This window comes from Lethenteron reissneri, chromosome 45, assembly GCF_015708825.2.
Source record: "Lethenteron reissneri isolate LAM-NWPU_2019-01 chromosome 45, ASM1570882v1, whole genome shotgun sequence".
Classification (NCBI taxonomy): domain Eukaryota; kingdom Metazoa; phylum Chordata; class Hyperoartia; order Petromyzontiformes; family Petromyzontidae; genus Lethenteron; species Lethenteron reissneri.
The window spans coordinates 9301943-9324666 of NC_083823.1; the positions used below are offsets into that span (position 1 = coordinate 9301943).

General features: G+C 46.5%; 1 protein-coding gene and 1 pseudogene across 5 annotated transcripts; both read right to left on the reverse strand.

Annotated features, from left to right (window-relative positions):
- Positions 1 to 502: 502 nt before the first annotated feature.
- Positions 503 to 9932, reverse strand: LOC133353821 (protein S100-A1-like; annotated as a pseudogene).
- Positions 9933 to 18697: 8765 nt separating this feature from the next.
- LOC133353903 (protein S100-A1-like) lies at positions 18698 to 22420 on the reverse strand. 5 transcript variants are annotated; one of them, XM_061570403.1, is made up of 4 exons: positions 22196 to 22420; positions 20907 to 21044; positions 19064 to 19403; positions 18698 to 18938 (listed from the first exon to the last, which is right to left on the reverse strand). In XM_061570403.1, the coding sequence occupies exons 3-4, from the start codon at positions 19391 to 19393 to the stop codon at positions 18744 to 18746; spliced, it is 525 nt and encodes a 174-aa protein (XP_061426387.1). In that variant the 5' UTR covers positions 19394 to 19403; positions 20907 to 21044; positions 22196 to 22420; the 3' UTR covers positions 18698 to 18743. The 5 variants fall into 5 exon arrangements, with proteins under 5 accessions (XP_061426387.1, XP_061426386.1, XP_061426385.1 ...); XM_061570402.1 differs by lacking the exon at positions 20907 to 21044 and adding an exon at positions 21351 to 21485; XM_061570401.1 differs by lacking the exon at positions 20907 to 21044 and adding an exon at positions 21351 to 21537.
- Positions 22421 to 22724: the final 304 nt, after the last annotated feature.

The window sequence follows — 22724 nt, forward strand, 5'->3', positions numbered from 1 at the left end:
GTTCGCAAGTGCTTGGGGATAAGGTTAGTTTGTAGTAATGCGTCACTCTAGGAACTCGATTTCAAGTCTCAACGGCCGCACTGCTAGAAATAGTCAATACCACTGATCAGGTGCGTGACCGCTGGCACGACGACTTTCTTTCCAAGATCTGCCAATACAGTTGAGGGTGAAGGGATCGTCACCTCCTTCGACAAAAATATGTATTTGGGATGTTACCCTCTTTAGGGGGTTAATAACTGGGTGAAGTGCCACCCATCAGATCCGTTTTTAAACAGTACAAAGCCCGATCCTCCTGACATCCGAGGTCAGTGAGGCACTCGTGGCTCCTTTTGGGCAAAACCAAACTAAGGAGAGGCTCTTCCACCAAGACCACGGCCCAACACCAAATCTGCATCACGAACGGGAACAGCATCGACTGCTTGCCGGTTCAACTTAAAAAAAAAACACAAGTCACCAAGACCAGGACCAGTTTGCCAGCAATTTTATACATTTTAAAAGAGATTTATTTGGGCTTATCAGCAGAAATGGGCGGGCCACAGGGCCCCTTGGTGAGGAACACGCGCTCCTGCAACGGGGCATGGCCGGCCACGAGGATCCGCGTCCACGTGGCCATGAACGTTTGGAAGTCCACGCTGGCGCCTTGGTTCTCGTGAAGATCCCCCATGATCTTGCGCACTTCATCCGGGTCACACGCACCCTGCATTCGTGATACAGGAACTCTGCTACAGCCAAAGCAATCACTCAGTGTTGCAGCAACAGGAATGCGAATGAACATGCTATGGTGGCCAATACGAGCCCAGTCTCAACCTCAAACAGTGACTATGCACGCTCAGCCATTCTTGCAAAACCCAGTGCCATGACACATGGCACTGCCTCGAGCCACAGCGGCTCCCAGTGCACGGGGAGACGTCATGGCACCACATTGCTTGAAACGTTTGCGGTGCTGCTGCCGCACCGAGCCCACAGGAAACCCACCGCCAGGTAGGGCCGCATGTTCTTCACGAGCAGATTCTGCAGCGCGTGCTTCCTCATGGAGACTCCCCGCGCCTCCTTCACAGTTTGCGCAAAACTCGCGCACAAAGACGTCCATCACAGCGCTCAGATCCTCCATCGCAGCAGCAGAAGGCGTCACCAGATTCCTTCACCCAACACACGTGTACATTACATACCAAGATAAAGCTCGGCCATATAGCCTTTTGGGTGCCCACACTTATAGGACAGCTCGGCTGCAACACCACCCCTCTCCCCCCCCCCCCCCCCCCGCATGACTTTCTTAAAATAATTAACACGCTCAATCGCAACCAAACTACCGACGAAGGCGACGAGTCTGAGCAAGTCGTGTGCAGACAGCGCCATTAGGCGACGCGTGCATGTTATGCAGACGTCGCCAGATGGCGCTTTGCTCTTCTGACACGTACAATTTAGCCAAACTGTGCAGCTGCGCTGAGTGAACCACTGCAGCACTTTCTCAAAGCTCTTCACCTTTGTAAAGTTTCCTTCTGCTACGTCTGAGAAGAGGAAACGTGACACACATACATAAAATTAAATGATTTCCAAATGCAAGTTAAGTTTCACACATTTTGGTAAAGGTCAAGTTAAAATAAATGGTTGTAAGGGTTATTTAAAATACATTTTTGGAATTTAAAAAACAAATGTAATGAGTTTTCCAGGAACGGAACCAATGGAAATTAAGAGTTCGACCTTTCGACGTGGTCCGGGTACAAATTAGGTCGTAGTTGTGGCACGGGGAGGGGGGGGGGGGGTCGCCTGTAATACATCGTTTACATTTGCAAGGCGTCCGCCAATCGTCTCAAGGCATATTTTCGGAAAAGACTAAGAAAAAGCCAAGCAAATGAGAATAAGCGGACTTCAGAAATAATCTTTTCAAAGAAGAGACTTAAAAGTACCCAAATAAGATAAACGAATGTACAAAAGGTAGGGTATTCCAGCCGTGCAGCACAGGCACAGCAAATGCCCGCTCACCTCAGGAAGGCAGCTGGGATCGAAGTACTCACAGAAGGGTGGGGGATTGCAGATCTTAACAACCTTGGCAAGGGGTGTAGGGATTATAATCAACCTCATGAATGTGGTACCAGCCATTGGAAGGCTCTTAAAAACCGCCGCTTCAGGACAGGAAACCAGTGTAATGAGGACCAGAGAAATATGGTCGCAATGGGGGGGTTAGGGCGAGCAGCACAACTGCCACATTCTGAACAAAGTAATCTACCAAGAAACATCTACCAGCAAGGCATTGTAATAATCAAGTCGCTAGAGAACAAGCGCATGGACGAGCCTCACAATCAGCAAGTACATGTTGTGCAGTTGAGCACTGTTGGGAGAGGAAAGTATTTCACAACCTTAACAGGAGCAGTGAATGGAAAGGGATCAAATAACACCAAGATGACTAATCATGCTTCGGGCAGACGTTCTGGCCATCAACTAGGCTCAAAAGTCCGTTTTGTTGTTGGGAGAGCCGAATAAAATAATTAAATTTTATGTCTATTTAGGTCCGAAAACATTTTTCCTGCAACCACGATTTTACAGTTTAAAGATTTCCGATGTAGAATATGGCGTTAGCGCGAGGTAAACGTGAGCGTCATCTGTGTAGCAATGGTAGCGCAGCCCTAGAAAGTGCTCCAGTGTCATGTTAAATGCTAAACAGAAGGACCAAGCACCGATGCTTGGAAATACCTCAGACTGCACCAAAACTGAGGGGACTAAAAGCCACCTAGTGAAATACAGTTTGGGGTTTTGCAGACAAGAGCAGAACCACCACACACGCCCCCATAATATTTTCCAGCCGTTAAATTAAAACCATTCATCTTCTTGGTTCTTGCAGTAATGTCACGGAGAAGGGAAGTAATAAAATAATAAAAATAAAATATAATAAAATAATTCTCACGACGTTTCGGCCACAACGCAAGCAGCCATCCTCAGGTGAAGAACAGGTCTGTCGAGAAGATAGACTAAATGACAACCCCAGGCTTGGAGCGTCTTTTTAATCTGGGTTGGAGGGGGGGGGGGGAAGAGCGCCTTGACAAAAGAATTTGCATATCAGGAGGAATTTAGCATATTTATGGGAAATGCGTAGGAGGTGGGCTGGGGGGGGGGGGGGTTTCAAAGTCATATTATGCCCATGCATTATGCAGGATTCGCAGCATCAAAGGGAGGGGGTAGGGGGTAGCATTAACAAAGGGAGGGAATGTTAGTATGTAGAAGCAGGAGACCCGCAGCGGAGCAAATAATGCATTCCCTGTAGAGAACACAAGATACACAGTCAATGCCAGCGAGTGGACTGCGGTCTGAAAGTCACCGTAAACGCGAACAACAATCAGTTAAGATCCAAAATGGTTTATTACGTCCTTCCAATGATTGCTGAGCCAGAATCCATCTTCTCGGTTGAAATTGTCTGTGTTTGTATATGTGGATCGCCTCATGAACGAATCTCTCATGATAGCCAGATGGCTTGCAGAGAACCTGTCTTGGAGAAGTCAATGTCATGGGAGCCCACTGAATTGTAACAGTGATCTGCCACGGCTGAGGTGTTTGTCCTACCGTGTTTCAGGGCTGCTTTATGTTCACGGATGCGGTCCGAGACATGTCGTTTGATTTCTCCAATGTAACTGCTACCACAGAGGCAACTTAGTTTGTAGACGCCAGGGTACTGTAGGTCTGGAACCACGTCTTTTACAGTTGAGGCGCTCTTCCCCCCCCTCCAACCCAGCTTAAAAAGACGCTCCAAGCCTGGGGTTGTCATTCAGTCTATCTTCTCGACAGACCTGTTCTTCACCTGAGGACGGCTGCTTGCGTTGTGGCCGAAAGGTCGTGAGAATTATTTTATTATGCTTTATTTACTGAAAGAACCAAGAAGACGAATCCCTGCAGTCACGAAAGCTTTAAATCGAAAATTAAAATCATTGTTAGCAAGCACCTATTAAGGCCAACACTACGCCCAGATAGATGCCTTTTTATCCGAAGCAGTGATGTTTATACACCACGTCCTCGTTTTCGAAGTCGATGGAGGGAAGGCCCAGCAGGACTGGCTAAGACTATCCTCAGCAGGTGCTGACCGATTGGGAATCCAACTCTGGTCGCCAGGCTCACAAATCGCAGCACGCAAGCCGCTACAATAGCCTTCAGATCTCAAACATAGGCCGCGTGGATTGTACACGCTTAACGGCAGACCCTACACACCACTAGTATTGCGTTCAGAGGAAGACAAACCAGGAGACAATTTAAAGTAGATTCCTCAATGCCGCCCCAATGCTCGAGAACAGGCAGCGCAGAGAGGATTCACAGAGAGGAAGCCACGGGTATCTCCACCGCACTCGATCCGCCGAGAGGAGACGGAACTCACCGGGATGTAGAAGGGAAAAAAGCGACGAGCAGCAACCACTGACTCCGCCTCCCGCAGGGTTTAAATCCTCAACTATGCTGGTGACGTCACCAATTACGCCTTCACGTGTGCTGGTGACGTCACGCATAATTGTTTGCACCTGTGCTGTTGACAATCATTACATCGACATGTTTTATTGACGTCACATGACCCATCGAGTCTCCGCGTGTGAATCTGACCAATTCCGTGCGTCAGCTAATTCAGACGAATCCTTTGCTTGTGCGGGGAAATGGTGATGACGGGAGCAGTGACGATGATGATTGATGGATGATGATTCTCGTGACCCTTGCGAGCCCCCCCCCCCCTACTCATTCTGCCCCTCCCCCGGTTCGGCGTTGAATGTTGGAGGAGCTGTTTCGTGGGCAGAACGGGAAGATGGACAGGAGGGGAGGAGCCCGGATGGAGAGTGACAGGGGCGAGGAGGAGCCGGGAGGAGAGCGGGGACGTAGAGGTACGGGCGCATCGAGGAGGATGGGGTTGTGGTACGATATAAATAATATTTGAAAATACTTTTTAAAAACACGCTTTAATAAAATGTACCGTACGAGTAATGGCAGAACTCCTCGACTCCACGAAGTGGCCCCCAGGCTTGCCACAACGTAAGGGACCGTGGTGATTTACAGCCAACGTGAGTAAAGGATTTACTCGATCGATCTCCAGAATGTATAATACAGGCAGTCCTCTACTTACGATGGAGATGCGTTACGACGACCGCATCGTAAGTCAAAAATATCGTAAGTCGAAGATGGCCTAGCCTACCCAAGAGTCTTAAAGAATGGTGATAATTTAGCAAAACAGAGCAATTTACAGTACCGTTCTATATAAACTATATACTGTATGTATTTATTAATTACAATACTGTATTGCACAGTAAAATGTAAAGTAAAAAAAACAAGGTAAATTCTTAGCCTACCTATATGAACTGCAATTTAATAGAAAGTTTTTTCAGGAAACAATCCTATCTGCTTTAAAAACTTTTAACATGAATTGAACGTATAGTATCGTGGTAACCCTAAAATGAAATTGCTAAAGCTACGGATCATACATGCATTGAACGTATCGTAACGTATCATATTGTACTGTACTCACCAAGATTCGTATGCTGCTGTGTTTGCGCCATCGTAAGATCTAAATATCGTAAGTCGGACCATCGTAAATCGGGGACTGTCTGTAGTTATTCAAATGCATTTTTTTAACACAGGCTTTTTGTCAATCTACTCCCAGATAAAGGCCTCATCTAGTCTCCCCCCCCCCCCCCCCTCTTCTAATTCGCCATCACTATCATGAGCCAGGTTCTCTCCGCTTCTGGATGAATTCCTCATTCTCAAGCATCCCCCACCCCCTCTAATTCACCATCAGCAAGTCTATCCACAACTGGATGAAGGCCTCCCCAAGCCTTTACTAATACACACAGGCCGTAAATAACATCCATAATCATTGCTTAAAGTCACGCAAGCCCTTTTGGATCCATGCGCTTAACCTTAAACAATGCGAATTCAACCCCGATGGAGTCTGGAGAGTTCAATGGAGTTCAAACTCACGAACACCTCGTTGTAAAGGACCAAACCCAGAAGATCCCTGGGTTTGATCTTCCACGAAGCTCATGGTCCACCCTAAATCGCATCCACAGCACAAACCATGGCAGATGTGGACACTTGATGCACAAAATATGAAAAATTAAAAACTCTCCAGTGTGCGAAGGTGGTCATCCAAAATAGGACTGTGCAAAATATGACAAAGCAATGCCCGATCCATGAATATGAATGAGACATCACTTTCATTATGTTTAATGCAATGTTCTTGTGGGGTGAGTTGGCAGCCGGGACGGCTGGGTGCTACGAGGGGGTGGGGGGGGGGGTTATGTAGTTCACCACTACTCTTAGCCAGTAGTACAGGCCCTGTGTCAACAGGGGGCGGAAGAGAGGCTGAGCCGGATAGTTTAGATCAGGGGTCCTCAAACTTTTTAAACAGGGGGCCAGTTCACTGTCCCTCAGACCGTTGGAGGGCCGGACTATAGTTAAAAAAAAACTATGAACAAATTCCTATGCACACTGCATATATCTTATTTTGAAGTGAAGAAACAAAACGGGAACAAATACAATATTTAAAATGAAGAACAAGTAAAGTTAAATCAACAAACTTGCCAGTATTTCAATGGGAACTATGGGCCTGCTTTTGGCTAATGAGATGGTCAATGTCCGGTTCCATATTTGTCACTGCTAGTCGTAACAAGTGATGCAAGTGTGCATCCATTAGTCTAGATCTGGTTGGAGATTTCAAATGTTTCATTCTGGAAAAAGTCTGTTCACAGACATAAGTGCTGCCAAAGATGGTTGCCATTTTGAGTGCATGGTTCCTGAGATGAGGATATGTCTCAGAGGGGAGAGATGCATAGAAATTATGAAGGCTGCTTGACTTGAATGCGTCTTTCAGAGAGTCACAATTCTGCAGTTCAGCCAGTTCCATTTGGTAAATTGTATCCACATTTTCAATGTCAATAGAAAATGGGTTACGGAAAAGCTGTATGTCCTGTTCATGGAGATGAAGCTCTTTAAATCCAAATTGGAACTCCTTTTGCAATTTTTCCAGTGAATCCACACGTTTTGTTTGGGAATGCAACCAATGGTTTTTCCGCTAACAGATTTTGAGTTGTGGAGAGATGGCAGAAGTTTTCCTCCTTCACTTGTTTGATGAGGAGGCCTAATATTACTTCAAATGCTTTGACATGTGATTGCATATCACAGATGAGCTTCCCCTTTCCTTGAAGTTGCACATTGAAACTGTTGAGTAGCTCTGTTACGTCTGTCAGAAAGGCAAGGTGCCATTTCCATTCTGCATCATTGAGCTCTGGTACTTCTTTGTTTTTTAAAGCAGAAAAGCTGTAATCTGTGGAAGTCATAGAAACGTTTCAAAACTCTCCATCGACTCAGCCAACGGACTTCTGTGTGATACAGAACATCTTCATAGTCAACATTTAGCTCAGACAGAAATGCCTGAAATTGTCTGTGGTTTAGTGCATGAGCTCTAATGAAGTTAACACAAGATACCACAAATTTCATAACCGAGTCCCACTTCAGTGATTTACTACACAGCGCTTGTTGGTGGATGAGGCAGTGTATGGCTATTGGATGAGAATGGTTATATTTGTCCATCTCTTGGTTAATGCGAGCAATTACTCCTTTCTTAGACCCCACCATGCTAGGAGCACCATCAGTTGTCACACTGGCTAGTTTAGCCCAGTTCAGCTCCAAACCATTCACAGTTTGGCAAACCTTTTCATAGATATCCTCTCTTCTTGGTTCTTTCGGTAAAGTCACGTAGAAGGGAAGTAATACAATAATAAAAATAAAACATAATAAAATAATTCTCACGACGTTTCGGCCACAACGCAAGCAGCCGTCCTCAGGTGAAAGCCAGGTCTGTCGGGGAGACAGCGTCTGAATGAAACAGCACACGAGCTTGGAGCATTTATAAGCTGGGTTGGAAACGGGGGAAAGAGCGCCTTGACAAATATCAAGAGGAATTTAGCATATTTATGGGACATGCAGGAATGTTATTAGTACTACATATGCAGCACGGGCATATGTAGTACTAATCACATTCCTGCATTTCCCATAAATATGCTAAATTCCTCTTGATATTGAAATTATTTTGTCAAGGCGCTCTTTCCCCCGCTTCCAACCCAGCTTATATATGCTCCAAGCTCGTGTGCTGTTTCATTCAGACGCTGTCTCCCCAACAGACCTGGTTTTCACCTGAGGACGGCTGCTTGCGTTGTGGCCGAAACGTCGTGAGAATTATTTTATTACTTCCCTTCTATGTGACTTTACCGTAAGAACCAAGAAGATGAATCCCTGCAGTCACGAAAGCTTTAAATCGAAAGATATCTTCTCCTGTAGTTGTTCCTTTGATGCTTTGCAGTGCAGCAAGCTCTTTTGTGACTTCGAAATAGTCATTCGTCGCACGAGTAAAAATTTGAAGTTGTGCAGAATCACGAACATCATTGTTTTCGTCGAGTGCCAAGGAAAAATAGGAAAGTTTTTTTGTGGAGTTTTGCAAATGCTGATGCAAATTGTCTCCCATTTCTTCAATCCTCCGTGTAATTGTAGGTCCTAAAAGACTCACTGTACTAAATAAATCGGCCTTCTCTGGACACATCTCTTTGGCAACAGAAAGAAGGCATTCTTTAACAAATTCTCCCTCCACGAATGGTCTGCCAGTGCATGCTATTAGCTTGGCAACTTGAAAACTTGCTCGCAGTGATGAAATATTTAGCTGCTTCTGCTTCACAAAACTATTTCGCTGAGTTGTTAATGTATTTTTCAGTTTTAATATTTTATCTTTTCTCACTTCTCCGACCAAGCAAGCATATTTATCTTTATGTTGAGTTTTATAGTGTTGACGTGAATTGTATTCTTTGAACACAGACACTATATTCTGGCATATCAGACACACAGCTCTTTCCTTGTACTGCATGAAAAAGTAATCATAAGTCCACTGTTCTTTGAATATCCTACACTCCGAGTCAATTTTTCTCTTTCTTGACATCATTGTTTCCTAGGGAGTCAAAATTACTATTAGTAAAATACCAATATATACAGCGCTACAAAAACAATATACCAGTAATAACTTTGCCCACACAGAGACATACAGACTGCACTGCCCATCAATGCAGTCTGATTGGGGGAAACTCCGCCCCCTCTCCCTCTTCCACCAATGACCGTCCTTCTCATGCAGAAAAAAAGTAACAGACAGGCAGCGGCGGCAAAAACACCCGGCGGGCCGGATAAATGTCCTCGGCGGGCCGCATGTGGCCCGCGGGCCGTAGTTTGAGGACCCCTGGTTTAGATGAAGTCAGGCGGTTGGGCCGAGGTCACCCCCAGGGAGCATCGTGACCGGAGGTGCAGACCCCAGAACCCAAGAGGGGGCTGGCGGATGACGTTACACTCCAGGTACCTCTGGAAGGTTCCAGAACGAAGGCATGGCTAGGGGCTTAGTGAGCTGGGACCTGTATAAAAGCCGGACCCCTGAACGGGTCCAGCAGTTGTCGTCCACTCGAAGACTCGAAGAAGCCATCTTGAAGACCTGGAGCCGGGGCAGGACCCGAGGACCTTGGTTGGGTCGGGACCAAGCAGCCCCGTGGGTAGGACCTGAGGACCTTGGCTGGGTCGGGTCAGAATATTCTCCCTTGGTCTCGCTAGCCGGAGAACCCTTAGTGAGCTACTCTCCCAGTGTGTAGGGCACGCCAGTGTGGAGGACATACCTCCTTAGGGTATCGGGTGGAAGGGGCCGTAACCCCTTCGTGTTAGGGCTGTTACTGTTATTCTTATCATTAAAAGTCTCCGCGAGCTCGCACTTGCGGGGGATTTGGCTCTCGGACGGTGGGCTTCACTGAGAAAAAAAATTGACAGGCGGCATGCCCTAAGCCCCGCGGTGGGAATAGGCTATTCCGTTTTCCCATCCGTAAACTTTAAAGTAGTTTGATTAACACATTTGTGCTGTTTCTATTATTAATTATTTACCTATTGCGCGCCATCGACCGTTCCAAGTGACGCCAATTGCGTGGGTGGGGGGGGGGCGGACCCTGCCAAGTGATGCGCATTCGCTCAAGCTCACAGGGGACATTTTATTTTATGCGTTTTACAGCCAACACATACACACATAACGCTGCGGATATTTCTTCACAGTGTTATGTCCTCTTTGCCCGCCCTAACACGATGCGTACAGTTTATAGTACAGACTCAGTAGATAATAATATTTTAGTGCTTACATACCATTATTCTTCCACGGGAGGGGGATGCTGGGGGGTGGTAGCGGCCCAGGCCCTATCCTGGCAATGTGCCAACTCCGCCACCTCGCCAATGTAGGCCAGGATGGGTGCTACGCATGGCACAAGGCCTCAACACGCCTATGGTAAGTACAAAGTTCCTTGCTTCTTACGCTAACAACTCTAGTCCATTTTTTACTGTTGTTAAACACATTAGTTCACAAACATTACTATAATGATGTTTGTGTGCAGATAAAAACTCACCTTCATTGCTTACTATTATTAAGCAAAAAAGTTGCCACATATTATAATAATAATGTTTGCGTGCACACAACTCTTTATTTTAAGGTTGCTAAATTTTCCCTTTTTTTGCAGCGCTTTTATGATGCTACGACGGTCTGCCAGTCTGTGATGTGGCCATGTACATCTATGTGTATGTCTGTGTCAGTCCATATGTGTGATGTTTGTTAGTCCACGTGTGTGTAAAGTCCATACATGTGTGTGTGTGCGTGTCACTCCATGTGTGTGTGTAACTCAGTGCGTGTATGTGAGTCGATATGTGTGTGTTAATCCATGTGTGTATCTAAAGTAGATGTCTGTGTGTCACAGTCCATATGTGTATGTGTGTGTAGAACAATGTGTGTGTCAGTCCATGTATGTGTGTGTAAGTCCATGTGTGTGTGTCTTCGTCGATATGTGTGTAAGTACATATGTGTGTTTACGTCAATGTGTGTGTGAGTCCATGTATGTCTGTGTGTGAGTCGATGTGTGTGTGAGTCGCTGTATGTGTGTACGTCGATATGTGTGTGTAACTCCGTGTGTGTGTATCTAAAGTGCATGTCTATCTGTGTGTGAGTCCATATGTGTGTGTGTGTAAGTCCATGTGTTTGTGTGTGTGAGTCGATATGTCTGTGTGTGTCAGTCCATGGGCGTCTGTGTTAGTCGCTTTGTGTGCATGGCTCCATGTCAGTCAGTGGACGTTCATTTCTTTGCGTGTCTGTAGGTCCATGTGTGCGTGTGAGTGAATGTATGTGCTTTATTGACCCACTCAAGGCCCATCATACCATCAGTAGGCCTGGCCTCTTGGTTGTTCTTCATGCTTTCGGAGTCCCTCAAACTTTGCTCACAATCCTTAAGGACCTTCATGATGGTGAGCGGCCCCGCGTCAAACTACGTGGCCGTCAGTCCGAGTGATTCCCTCTACACCTTGGGGTGTGACAGGGATGTCCTCTGGCTCCACATTATTTAACATATTTTGACCACATAGTTCGTGAAGCCTTCAATGGCTGTACCCGAGGAATTACCATATGGTACAGATACAATGGGAGGCTGATCGATGCCCGGGTGCGGTCAAGGGATGCCTCCCTACTGCTCAACCATGTTATGTATGCCGATGCTCTGCTGATTGCTGCTCACTGCTGCTGAACCTGGAGCTTGCCACTAAGAGGTGGGGCCTTACCATCAACCCACCAAAACTAAGCACCTGCCTGGGTATTTTGTACCATCGGACAATCCACCCCCACAACTCACGATTGGTGATGTGCCAGTTGTGGAGAGATCAGAGAGATTCCCATACCTGGCCAGTGTGCTCATGACCGGCTCCGGTTTAACAGCAGAGGTCTCACTCCAAATCAGTCGTGCGCCATTCTCTTTCATTGGCTGCGTTACACTGTTTAGAAGCTACCTGGTGTCTCGCTCCGCATGAAGCTCCAGGTCTTCTCGGCCATGGTAATTCTCTCCCTTCTCTACACTTGCGAAACGTGCACCCCCCTAATGGAACATCTTCGCCGGTTAGAAACATTTAGGCTGGCCTGATAACTATCCATCCTGGGTTTACCCATATATGTGTGTGTGTGCGTCTAAGTTGATGTGTTTCTAAGTGTGTGGGTCGATGTCTGTGTGTAAGTCCATGTGTGTGTCTGCCTTTTTCGCCCGAGAAACGCCGGGTACTTACCGCTAGTTGTATAATAAATGTGTTGCCTCCAGAGAAGTCTCTTGTTCTCCATTTATACCTACTACACTAGTAATGAATTGACATGTACGTGACAAACCTGATTAATTTACTATGTCGGGTGGTGGTGGGTTTACCGACATATTTATATATTTGTAGTGTTTTAGGTCTCTTCTTCTTCTCCCTTCTCGAGGTGTGTGTGTGCGGGTGCCGTGTGGTGCACACTCTCTGTCAGAGATGAGGTCGTCGCGGGAGGCACTATCTCTCTTTTATTAAGATCACACCATCATCTCCGGCCTCCTCTCTCACGACCACGCTGCCGTACGGCCCGGCCCAGCCCGCGTTGCAGCAATGGCGTTGACCGAGAGGACCAACTACTGTCCGGCTGTGCAATGATCGGGCGAAGGCGGCAGAGACGAAGTCGGCAATGAGGACAGCGACGACAAGACAAGTCAACTCCCAGAACCAGCAGCCTGGAGTTTTCACTCTCCGCTGCTTATATTCCCCTAGGCACGGCTTGGTTCCACCCTAGCCACGCCTCCCTTCTAGAACCAACCAGAGGGTTGCAAGGGCCTCCCTATAAGGGCTACCGTGACCCTTGCCCCAGTTCCTCCGCACTGCCGGTGTATGCTCAACGGCGCGTGCGCGAAGTGTCCACCGCAATTGGTGCTGGTGTACATCAGTCGGCACTGTGTCAATACATATGTGTAGTGGGTTCCATGGAGACACACACTTCAATCTGGAGGCACCACATTTATGATACGGCCCCTTCAACGGAACCATGCCCTCTAGAGCCCGCTTCCCTGCCATACCTCCGCCGGTGCCAGAGAGAGGTACGAGACGTATGCAGTTACCTGCTCGTGAATTTAGATGGCGTAGACGCCATAGAGACCTTAATTACATCTCTACATATGTATGCGATCTAACCCAAAAAAAAACTGTATTATATACGAAACCGTTGGCCACTCGTCTGGTAGCTGTTCTTCCAGAAATAATTCACCCCGAGCAGACTGGCTTCGTAAAGGGAGGGACATTACCCAGAATACCGGAACAATAATTAATAGATGTAATTGCATGGTTACAAAAAAAAACACGCCTACGCAATTACGTTGGATGGAGAAAAAGCATTTGACAGAGTCAAGTGAGATGACCTCTTCCTAACAATTCAACATATGAACTTCCTGGAAAAATTCCTAGCATTCTGCAGACTGCCATACACTCTCCTTACGTCCTCTATCAGAAAGAATGGGTGGATCTCAAGGGGATTCCTTCTAAGTAGAGGCACAAGAATAGGGATACCTTCTATCTCCACTCCTTTTTGCAATAGCCATAGAACCACTGGCAATAGCCCTTAGGATATCAAAAAAATAAAGGGGGTATAAGGCCCTGGAGAGAAAGTATGAAAATACTTTTATATGCTGACAACATTCTTTTAACAATAACCAACCCCTCTGAATCTATTCCAAACATGCTTGATACTATTGTAATCAGTGACTTCCGCGACACTTCGTGTAGAGCAGCGCTCTCCAACCTTTTTGGCACCAGGGACCAGTTTCATGGAAGACAATTTTTTCACGGACCGGGGAGAGGGGGGGGGGGTCATCATTGGGTCTTTCCCTCTTTTCAAAGAAGCTCTCCAGCGACGTTAGTTTTTTTACTCATTTTGGCTAGGGTTAGCTTGTGGGCTTACCAAAACTGTGACTGACACAAGTGCGCAGTGCTGGAAATATGCACGGACAGAAGTGGTAAATCAAATAATGGGTGGGCCCCACGCAGACTCACTGCTCACCTCCTGCTGTGCGGCCCGGTTCCTAACAGGCCACGGACCAGTACCAGTCTGTGGCCCGGGGGTTGGGGACCCCTGGTGTAGAGGATACTCTTCTTTACTTCACATACGGGCACAACACAGGCCAACTCTATCTTCTTCCTTTTCTGAGTGCAACACTTAGATGTTAGCGTCCCTACAGGCTACACACATGGTCGCTCATCCGGCGTGGTTCTACCCGTCCACTCTCGGCCTCGCCGCTGGCTGACGGTGTGCCGGCAAGGGTGGTGGAACTCGGCAGGAGATCTGCCACGTGGCGGGACGATGGAGGGAGATGACGGCGAGCAGCGACGCAGTCCGGACCCAAGATTCCCCATACCGACCATGAGTCCTCCTCCGCTCCCACTTATATTGCTGCAGGCGCGGCTAGGCTCCGCCTCCTGCCACACCCTCTTGTGGAAACTTCCCGCAGGTTCCCGAAGTATATCGGCCAGCCCCGGCCCCTTACCTTTGGCCCAGATACCTCTCCGTTTGGGATTGGATGATGTTTTAGTGGTGCCCATACCCTTGCTTCCCTTTTCCAACCAGCAGGTGTCATCATGTCATTACACTATCGATGTTTACAGCACAGCAGCAGGATAAATGTTAAATATTAAAAAATCTGAAAATCAGAGATTATGCCAGTTTATCTGGTCACGAAACAATATAAAGCATTTCGGGGTGAAAATACCATAACCTACCTTCTTTTTTCGCTGCTAATTTCCCTCCGTTGCCACAGTCGACTTGCACTCACTTGAATGTTTGGAATGCATGCTGCTTCTCTCAATCAGAATACAAATAATTAATATAATGACTTTGTCCAAATTTATATTCCTAATTTGAGCGCTCCCTGTCACTATCCCAACACCCTTTCTGCATACTCTTTGGTTCTTTCGGTAAAGTAACGTAGTAACAAAATGAATTAAATCACAACGTTTCGGGCGCAACACAAGTGCCTGTCATCAGGTGGAAACAACCACAGCAATAAACAATCGCTGAAGTGGGCAAAAGGAAACTGCTTGTGACACGAGGCTATATATATGTAAGAGGGGGGGGGGGGTGAGGAGCCAGGGAGGAGAGATAGAGAGGGTGGGGGCGTGGGGTACGGGGAGTGGCGAAGTGCAAGCTCCAACCCGAGCCCGAGTACAACACAATGTCGGGTCTGGAAAGTGAGCAGGGCTGGAGGGTAGGAGGCTGAAGAAACTGGAGTTGCGGATACGAAGGCAAACTATAAAGCAGTTAAGGTTTTACCTCGTTCATAACATCCTTCCAATGATTGCTCAATTTGTATCCATCTTCTCTTTCTGCAAATACTCAACTCGGCCACTTCCAAAATCTTCACTCAGCCCCCATCAGAGAACCCCAATTTTTTTTCCATAGCTATTAACTAACCAAAGAAAATTTTAAGTTGACAAAACAACTCCCCCCAACTCCCTTGATGCCCCCTGAACACTCCTCAAACATAGGCATGCCTTTTGTGAATGTCCAGACATTAACAATGTTTTTCAAAGGATCACTTGCTACTTTTACCACGTTCACAAAACAAGCATCTCACCCTCACTGGAAATGTCCTTATTGGGGTTGAAACCCCTAGGCCTTTCCATAGAGGCAAATATATTATTCCAAATGTTCAGTGTTATGGCAAAACGCACCATTATAGCCAACAGGAGAGAGCATGCTCCCCCCAACACTGCAGGAATGGGCCAATACATTATCAAAAAATGCCGCCTTCGAGCATCCAAGTGCACAACTAAGGGGCATGGAGGAAGCTTACCACAAAACATGGAACCCCTTCACTACCTCCCCTCCAGTGGGCAATGATTCGTAGGAACATTCATGAGGGCATTTAGCCACTCCTCCCCACCCCCTCCCTTTTTTTCTCCTACAAGGGTATCAGAGCTTATGAAGACACCACGGTTGCAGATTTTATTGAAAGTTTATTGATACGTGCAGTTTAGACAGGTTTCCAGGTTTTTTGCTTGTACCTGAATCTTTTGTTAATAAAATACTTTTGGAAAAAAGTCTTGTAAGAGTCGGTGGTTCTTCGTTTTTGGCTGACTATGCCGAGTAACTGTGAGCTGAGAGCTCGGGTGGGCTCGACTGTTTCGAGTGGTTTTGTAGAGAAGTGCTGAGAGACCCAGATCCAAAACTGCTACAACTATGACAAGGGTAGCTGAGTTTTTTTTAAATCCTTTATATTAAGTTCGCTTGCTTGCTTGCTTGCATGCTTGCGTGCTTGCTTGCGACCGTGCAAATCTTTCGGTCGTTTTTTAACCCACTTCCCGTGATCCAATCGAGCTGACATTTTGCACAGACTGGTTGTGCGAGACAATTAATATTCGTGAAAATTTTTTTCCAAAATTTGACACTGTTTAGGGAAAACAAATAAAATATTTAATTACCAATTGCTTAATACTGGCAGACAATCATCTGACCCATAGGTGGCAGCCATCTCAAGCCAGAGGACGAGATGACTCTAGCCGCCACGCATATAAAGGATTTAGAGTGAAAAACTTTGTTTTTACGGGTTATGCTTATTCTTCAATGTGGACTATTGTCGTTAAGGTATCACTCTCCGCAATTTTGCAGGGTGAACTGGATCACAAATCCAATGCCAGCTTCTTTACTCAACTTAGATTCGCATTAACTCTTGCCTCTCACTACCACGCACAGATGCAGCTCTCACGTTAACGACTCCGATCACCAGTGCCAATCATCCTGCAGTGTCACCCAGTTTCACGACTCTCCCAGGAGGGTCCTGTTGCAGGATGTTTGGCCAGTTTCGCATGGCTTGCGAGGTTCGCACTCATCTATGAATGCCCCAAACGATTGGAATTCCATCGCTTCACAAGTGTCCACGGTTCCTCTCCCATCTATATCGTAATTTGATGCTTAGCTGTAAATTTTCTACAATCACTTCATCCCCAATTGACTAAAATAGCCTCACTTGTTTCACAGATTTTTGCATCTATGTAACTTAACTCAACATAACTCATTACATTTCTTTCCGTACGATATTTTGGATTGTGCAAGTTGCTTTTGGGTCAGATTGCTATTAGCTTCATTCTGTTCGTCATTTTGGTGACCCAAGTCACTTGCAAATTAGACCATCCTGGCCTCTTGTGTTTTCATCCCATCTGGTTAAATAAAACAAACTTTACTTTTTGAATGGTTTATTTGTGCGGTGTTAGGAAGTCAGTGATGGTGAATGGGATGAGGCACAGAAAAGAGCAAGACAGTTGCAGTTGTCACGTCATGTTCCTGCAATATGAATAGAGACCTTGCACTCTCGCCCCTCAGACACCACACTGGGATTGGCGCTATGTAGCTGCACTTTGAGCAGTTGAGCTGGTAGAGCTGTGTGGAACATCACCACCCCGCCTAGCCACGTTCCTCCTTCAGCAATATTTTTTAGGTCAGACTGGAAACCCATGCTAATTCACGCACCAGATGTGCATTGACCAACCTACATCTTAGACCTCCCCACCAACATTGGTGCAATGAGAAGCCTGTGTACATTAGACACTTGCCACAATTTTCCTGCAAGACTCATTTACACTGCCACATGGCTTTGTTACAAAGTATTGTTTTCCAAGTCACTCCACGTTGAGCTCACCGCCTCTAAACTGTTGTTTCTTTTATCAGGTAAAAACCAGAGCTATACGGAGATTTTTCATAAGAGTCCTGGCCACAAATGATAGCCGACTGGCTTGTGGAAATTTGCAACGGCCAAATACTCGAAGGGGCATGTTTAAATGTTGATATTTTGGCATTTTACATCAATTTGCATCGCACGTTGGAGTAGACCACCAGCAATGACCTTAATTAGACATCCGAAGCAAACGTGCAACCAGAGACAACCAGGTAGTACCAAGGCCTCCTATTGGCGCGGAGGCCTCCATAGGTGATTGAACAGGAGGCAAGGTTTGAAGTGATTCAAACTGATAAAGGCAGGAAGCAAAGGTTAAGCTCTAAGGTGACTTGCGCACCCTTGAGGCGATCGACGTGAGAGAAGGGGGCTCCAAAGAGCTAAGAGGAGAGCACAAAAACATGTCAGGGGAAGAGGCACTTCAAGTCAAGCAAGTGGGGCCAAGTGTTCGTGTAATAAAAACAAGGCTCCAAGTTTGTCCATAGCTTTACACTTCCACCAATAAGAGCTTTGAGAAACGTTGATTTAAGTGCAACCCCCCCCCCCCACCACCAAAATATCAATGGTCTTCATCTGCATATTCTCGGCGTAGTCCCTCAGCATCTCAGAAGTTTAAGCTAAATTTTCCAGAGTCAAATGTCTTATCATTGTTCGCGAAGGCTTGGGGGCAAGGTTAGTTTGTAGTAATGCGTCACTCCAGGAACTCAATTTCTAGTCTCAACGGCTACGTTGGTAGAAAGTCAATACCACGGATCAGGGGCGAGGGTGGCCGCTGGAACAACGATTTTCTTTCCAAGAACTGCCTATACACCGAGGGTGAAGGGATTGTCACCCGTGTCTAACGAATTACATTCCAGGGATGTTACCAATTTCGGGGGCTAATAACTGGGTGAAGTGTCACCCATCAGACCTGTTTTTAAACAGTAAAGCCCGATCCCTCCTTACATGTGCAAGGTCATTGGGGCGCTCGTGGCTCCTTTTGGGCAAAGACAACACAAGGAGAGGCTCTTCCATTAAGACCACCGCCATTGCCAAAAAACAATTCTGCATCACGAGAAGGGAAATGCATCAGACATTGCTTGCCGGGTCAACTTGAAAAACACACGATTCACCAAACCCAGGACCAGTTTGCCAGCAATTTTATTAGCAATCTCCTTTTATATATTTTAAAGAGATTTATTTGGGCTTATCAGCAGAAATGGGCCGGCCACAGGGCCCCTTGGTGAGGAACACGCGCTCCTGGAATGGGGCATGGCCGGCCACGAGGATTCGCGTCCACGTGGCCATGAACGCTTGGAAGTCCACACTGGCGCCTTGGTTCTCGTGAAGATCCCCCATGATCTTGCGCACTTCATGCGGGTCACACGCACCCTGCATTCGTGAAACAGGAACACTTTCTGCTACAGCCAATGCACCAAGCACTCTGCTCAGTGTTGCAGCAACAAGAATAGGAATCAACATGCTATGTGGTCATTATTGAGCCATTCTCATTCAACCTTTAACAGTGACGAAGCACGCTCAGTCGTTCTTGCAAAACCCAATGCCACAGCACTTGGCACCGCCTCGAGCCGCAGCGGCTCCCAGTGCACGTGGAGACGCGTCATTGCACCACATTGCTCGAGAAAAGTTAGCTTGCAGTGCTGTCGCCGTGGAGGGCACAGGAAACCCACCGCCAGGTAGAGCCGCATGTGCTTCACGAGCAGATTCTGGAGCGTGTGGTTCCTCATGGAGACGCTCCCCGTGCCTCCTTCACAGTTGGCGCAGAACTCGCGCACAAAGATGTCCATCACAGCGCTCAGATCCTCAATGGCAGCAGCAGAAGGCATTACGAGATTCCTTCACCCAACACACGTGTACATTACATACCAAGATAAAGCACGCCCATGGCCTTTTTGGGTGCCCAGACGTATAGGACAGCTCGACTTGCAACACCCCCCCCCCCCCCGGCATAAGACTTTTCTTATAATAATTAAGACCCTCGCTAACAACCAAACTACCTACGAGTCCGAGCAAATCGTGTGCAGACGCAGCGCCATTAGGCGACGCGTTCATGTTACGCAGACGTCGCCAGATGACAGCGCTATGCTCTGACGCATGTACAATTTAGCCCAACTGTGCAGCTGCGCAGAGAGAACAATGCGGCACTTTCTCAACGCTATTCACCTTTGTAAATTTGCCGTTTGCTACGTCTGAGGAAGTGATGCACATGCAGACAATTAAATGATTTAAAAAGACGAGACTTAAAAGTACCCAAATTATAGGATAAACGAATGTATAGAGGTAGAGCATTCCAGCCGTGCAGCACAGGCACAGCAAATGCCCGCTCACCCCAGGAAGGCAGCTGGGATCGCAGTACTCGCAGAAGGGTGGGGGATTGCAGATCTTAACAACCTTGGCAAGGGGTGTAGGGATGAAGCAACCTCACGAATGTGATACCAGCCATTGCAAGACCTTAAAAACCAACTAGTACAAGGTTTTTCAAAAAACGCCGCTTCAGGACAGGAAACCAGTGTAATGAGAACCAGAGAAATAAGGTCACAATGGGGTTAGGGCGAGTAGCCAAATTGCCACATTCTGAACAATGTAATCTACCAAGAACCTTATTTGAAACCTCTACCAGCAAGGCATTGCAATAATCGATTCGCTAGAGAACAGATGCATGGACGAGCCTCACAATCAGCAAGTACAAGTATTTTGTGCAGTCGAGCACTGTTGGGAGGCAAAAGGTTTTCACAACCATAACATGAACATTGCATGGAAAGGGACGGATCAAATATCACCAAGATGACCAATCATGCTTTGGGCAGACGTTCTGGCCATCAACAATTAGGCTTAAGTGCCAGTTTAGTTGGCGAGAGCCGACCAAGATATTGAAATTTTTATTTAGCTCTGGAAATATTTTTCCTGCAACCGTGATTGCAGTTGAAATTAAAAAAAAAATTCGATGTAGAATATGGTGTTAGCTGGAGGCAAACGTGGGCGTCATCTGTGTAGCAATGGTAGCGCAGCCCTATAAATAAGTGCTCCAAAGTGTCATGTTAAATGCGAAACAGAATCAAGCACCGATCCTTGGAAGTACCCCAGACCGCACCAAATCTGACAGGACCTAAAGCCACCCAGGTGAAACACGGCTTGGGGTTTTGCAGACAAGAGCAGAACCACCACATGCCCCCATAATATTTTCCAGTCGTTAAATTAAAACATCATTGTTAACAAGCACCTATTAATGCCAACACTACACCCAGATGCCTTTTTATCCCAAGCAGTAAGATTTAGACACGTCCTCAAGCCACGGATGTCTCCACCGAACTCGAGACGTCGAGAGAAGACGGAACTCACCGGGATGTAGAAGAATACGAACGCCGAGCAGCAACTACTGAATCCGCCTCCCGCAGGGTTTAAATCCTCACCTATGCTGGTGACGTCACCAATTACGCCTTCACGTGTGCTGGTGACGTCACTTATAATTGTTTGCACCTGTGCCGTTAACAATCATTTCATCGACATGTTTTATTGACGTCACGTGACCCATCGAGTCTCCGCGTGTGAATCTGACCAATTCCGTGCGTCAACTCATTCAGACGAATTCCCTGCCCGTGCGGGGTAATGGAAACGGTGACGATAATTGATGATGATGACGAGAAGGAGGGTGGCTGAGTTTGTCTGTCTCTGTGATGTTCACTATTGTCGTGAAGGCGTCACTCGCTGTTCTGTTGCCAGGAAACTTGATCACAAATCCAATGCGAGTTTTGATATTCAGCGTCGATTCGCCTGAACTCTCACCTCGCCACGTGATTTGCCAGCAGCTCGCGTCTCTCACTGCCGCGCACAGACGCAGTTCTCGCGTTAACGACTCCGATCACCACAGCGCCACTCCTCCTGCAGTGTCACCGAGTATCACGAATCTCTCCCAGTATCCTGCGCCGAGATGTTTGGCCAGTTTCACATGGCACACGTGGTTCCCACTCATCTGCGAATGCCCCAAACGCCTGGAATTCGAATACTTCACAAATGTCCGTGGTTCCCCTCTCATCTCTATCGCAATTCGATGCCGAGCTGTCGATTCTTGACGATAACTTCACCTGCAATTGCTCGTGACTCGAATATCCTCGCGTGTTTACAGTTGAGTGCAATAGCCACCTTATATCTGTTTAATGTTCATGTTACTTGTAATTATACCACGATAAGTCGAAAATAATCGAATCGACTCAGGCTACAGGGAATTTATGAACCATGAATTATAAAAATGCAATAGTTGCAACTTTTCATGGGACGTAGTTGTTTTTCCTTCAAATACTTTTTTGCTTCATTGCAGTAAAGTATATTATTTATGTTGCTTAGATCACTCTTAAAATCCCATAACTCAACTGCGTCATCGTGTCATCACCAACGTCATCATCATAATAACAGCGCGATATGAAGGACGTGCATTAGACGCTGCTGGCACGATTTTGCGTTTCCATTGACACTGCCGCGTTACTTTATATCACGAAGTTCGGTTTTCCAAAAGCCACTCTACGTTGATCTCCATTAATAAAAAAAAATTCAATGACATGAAAAATTGTAAAACATTTCATTTAAAACAAATTTTAGAACGTAAAATTCCGAGCAACAATTGTCCATCTTACTTTCCAGAGTTTTTTTGCATTGCTCGCAGGTGAAATCAGGTGCCCAGGGTTTGTCTTGATCCCCGACAGGCATGCCAAAATATGGCTTGTCGGCCTCACACATCTTCGCAGATGCTTTCACAGAGTACTTTTTTGCTCTTGTCTTGATAAATTGGCCGCAGACATAGCAAAATGCGTCTGCCAGATGCTTGCAGCCTCTTGATGCCATCTCAGAAAAATGCAGAAAGGTATCCACTTACCCAGCTGGAACTAAACTGAACTGGTCGGCTTAAGGCCCCCGTATATATACTACTATTTATATTACTGTAAAGTTCTAGAATGTTCTAGAAGTTACTCCAAGTTTACTCAGCACTGAATCTATCTGGAATGTTCTGGAAAAAAGGTACATTTCAAAATATAACTGTCCTGGTCACAAAAGCAAAGTTTGTGGGGAATAACCATTTTCTCTACTTTTGAGGCATAAGCAATTAGGAAATAACACTACCCAGAAACAAAAACATTTGTTACACTGTTATCTGCGAATGCCTCA

Bases quoted from the DNA above. Each gene is read 5' to 3' on its own strand.
- LOC133353903 (XM_061570403.1), bottom strand. From the start codon at position 19,393: ATGCCTTCTGCTGCTGCCATTGAGGATCTGAGCGCTGTGATGGACATC. The intron at 18,939-19,063 runs GTTGAATGAGAA...TCACGAATGCAG, and splicing joins GTGCTTCGTCACTGTTAAAG to GGTGCGTGTGACCCGCATGA.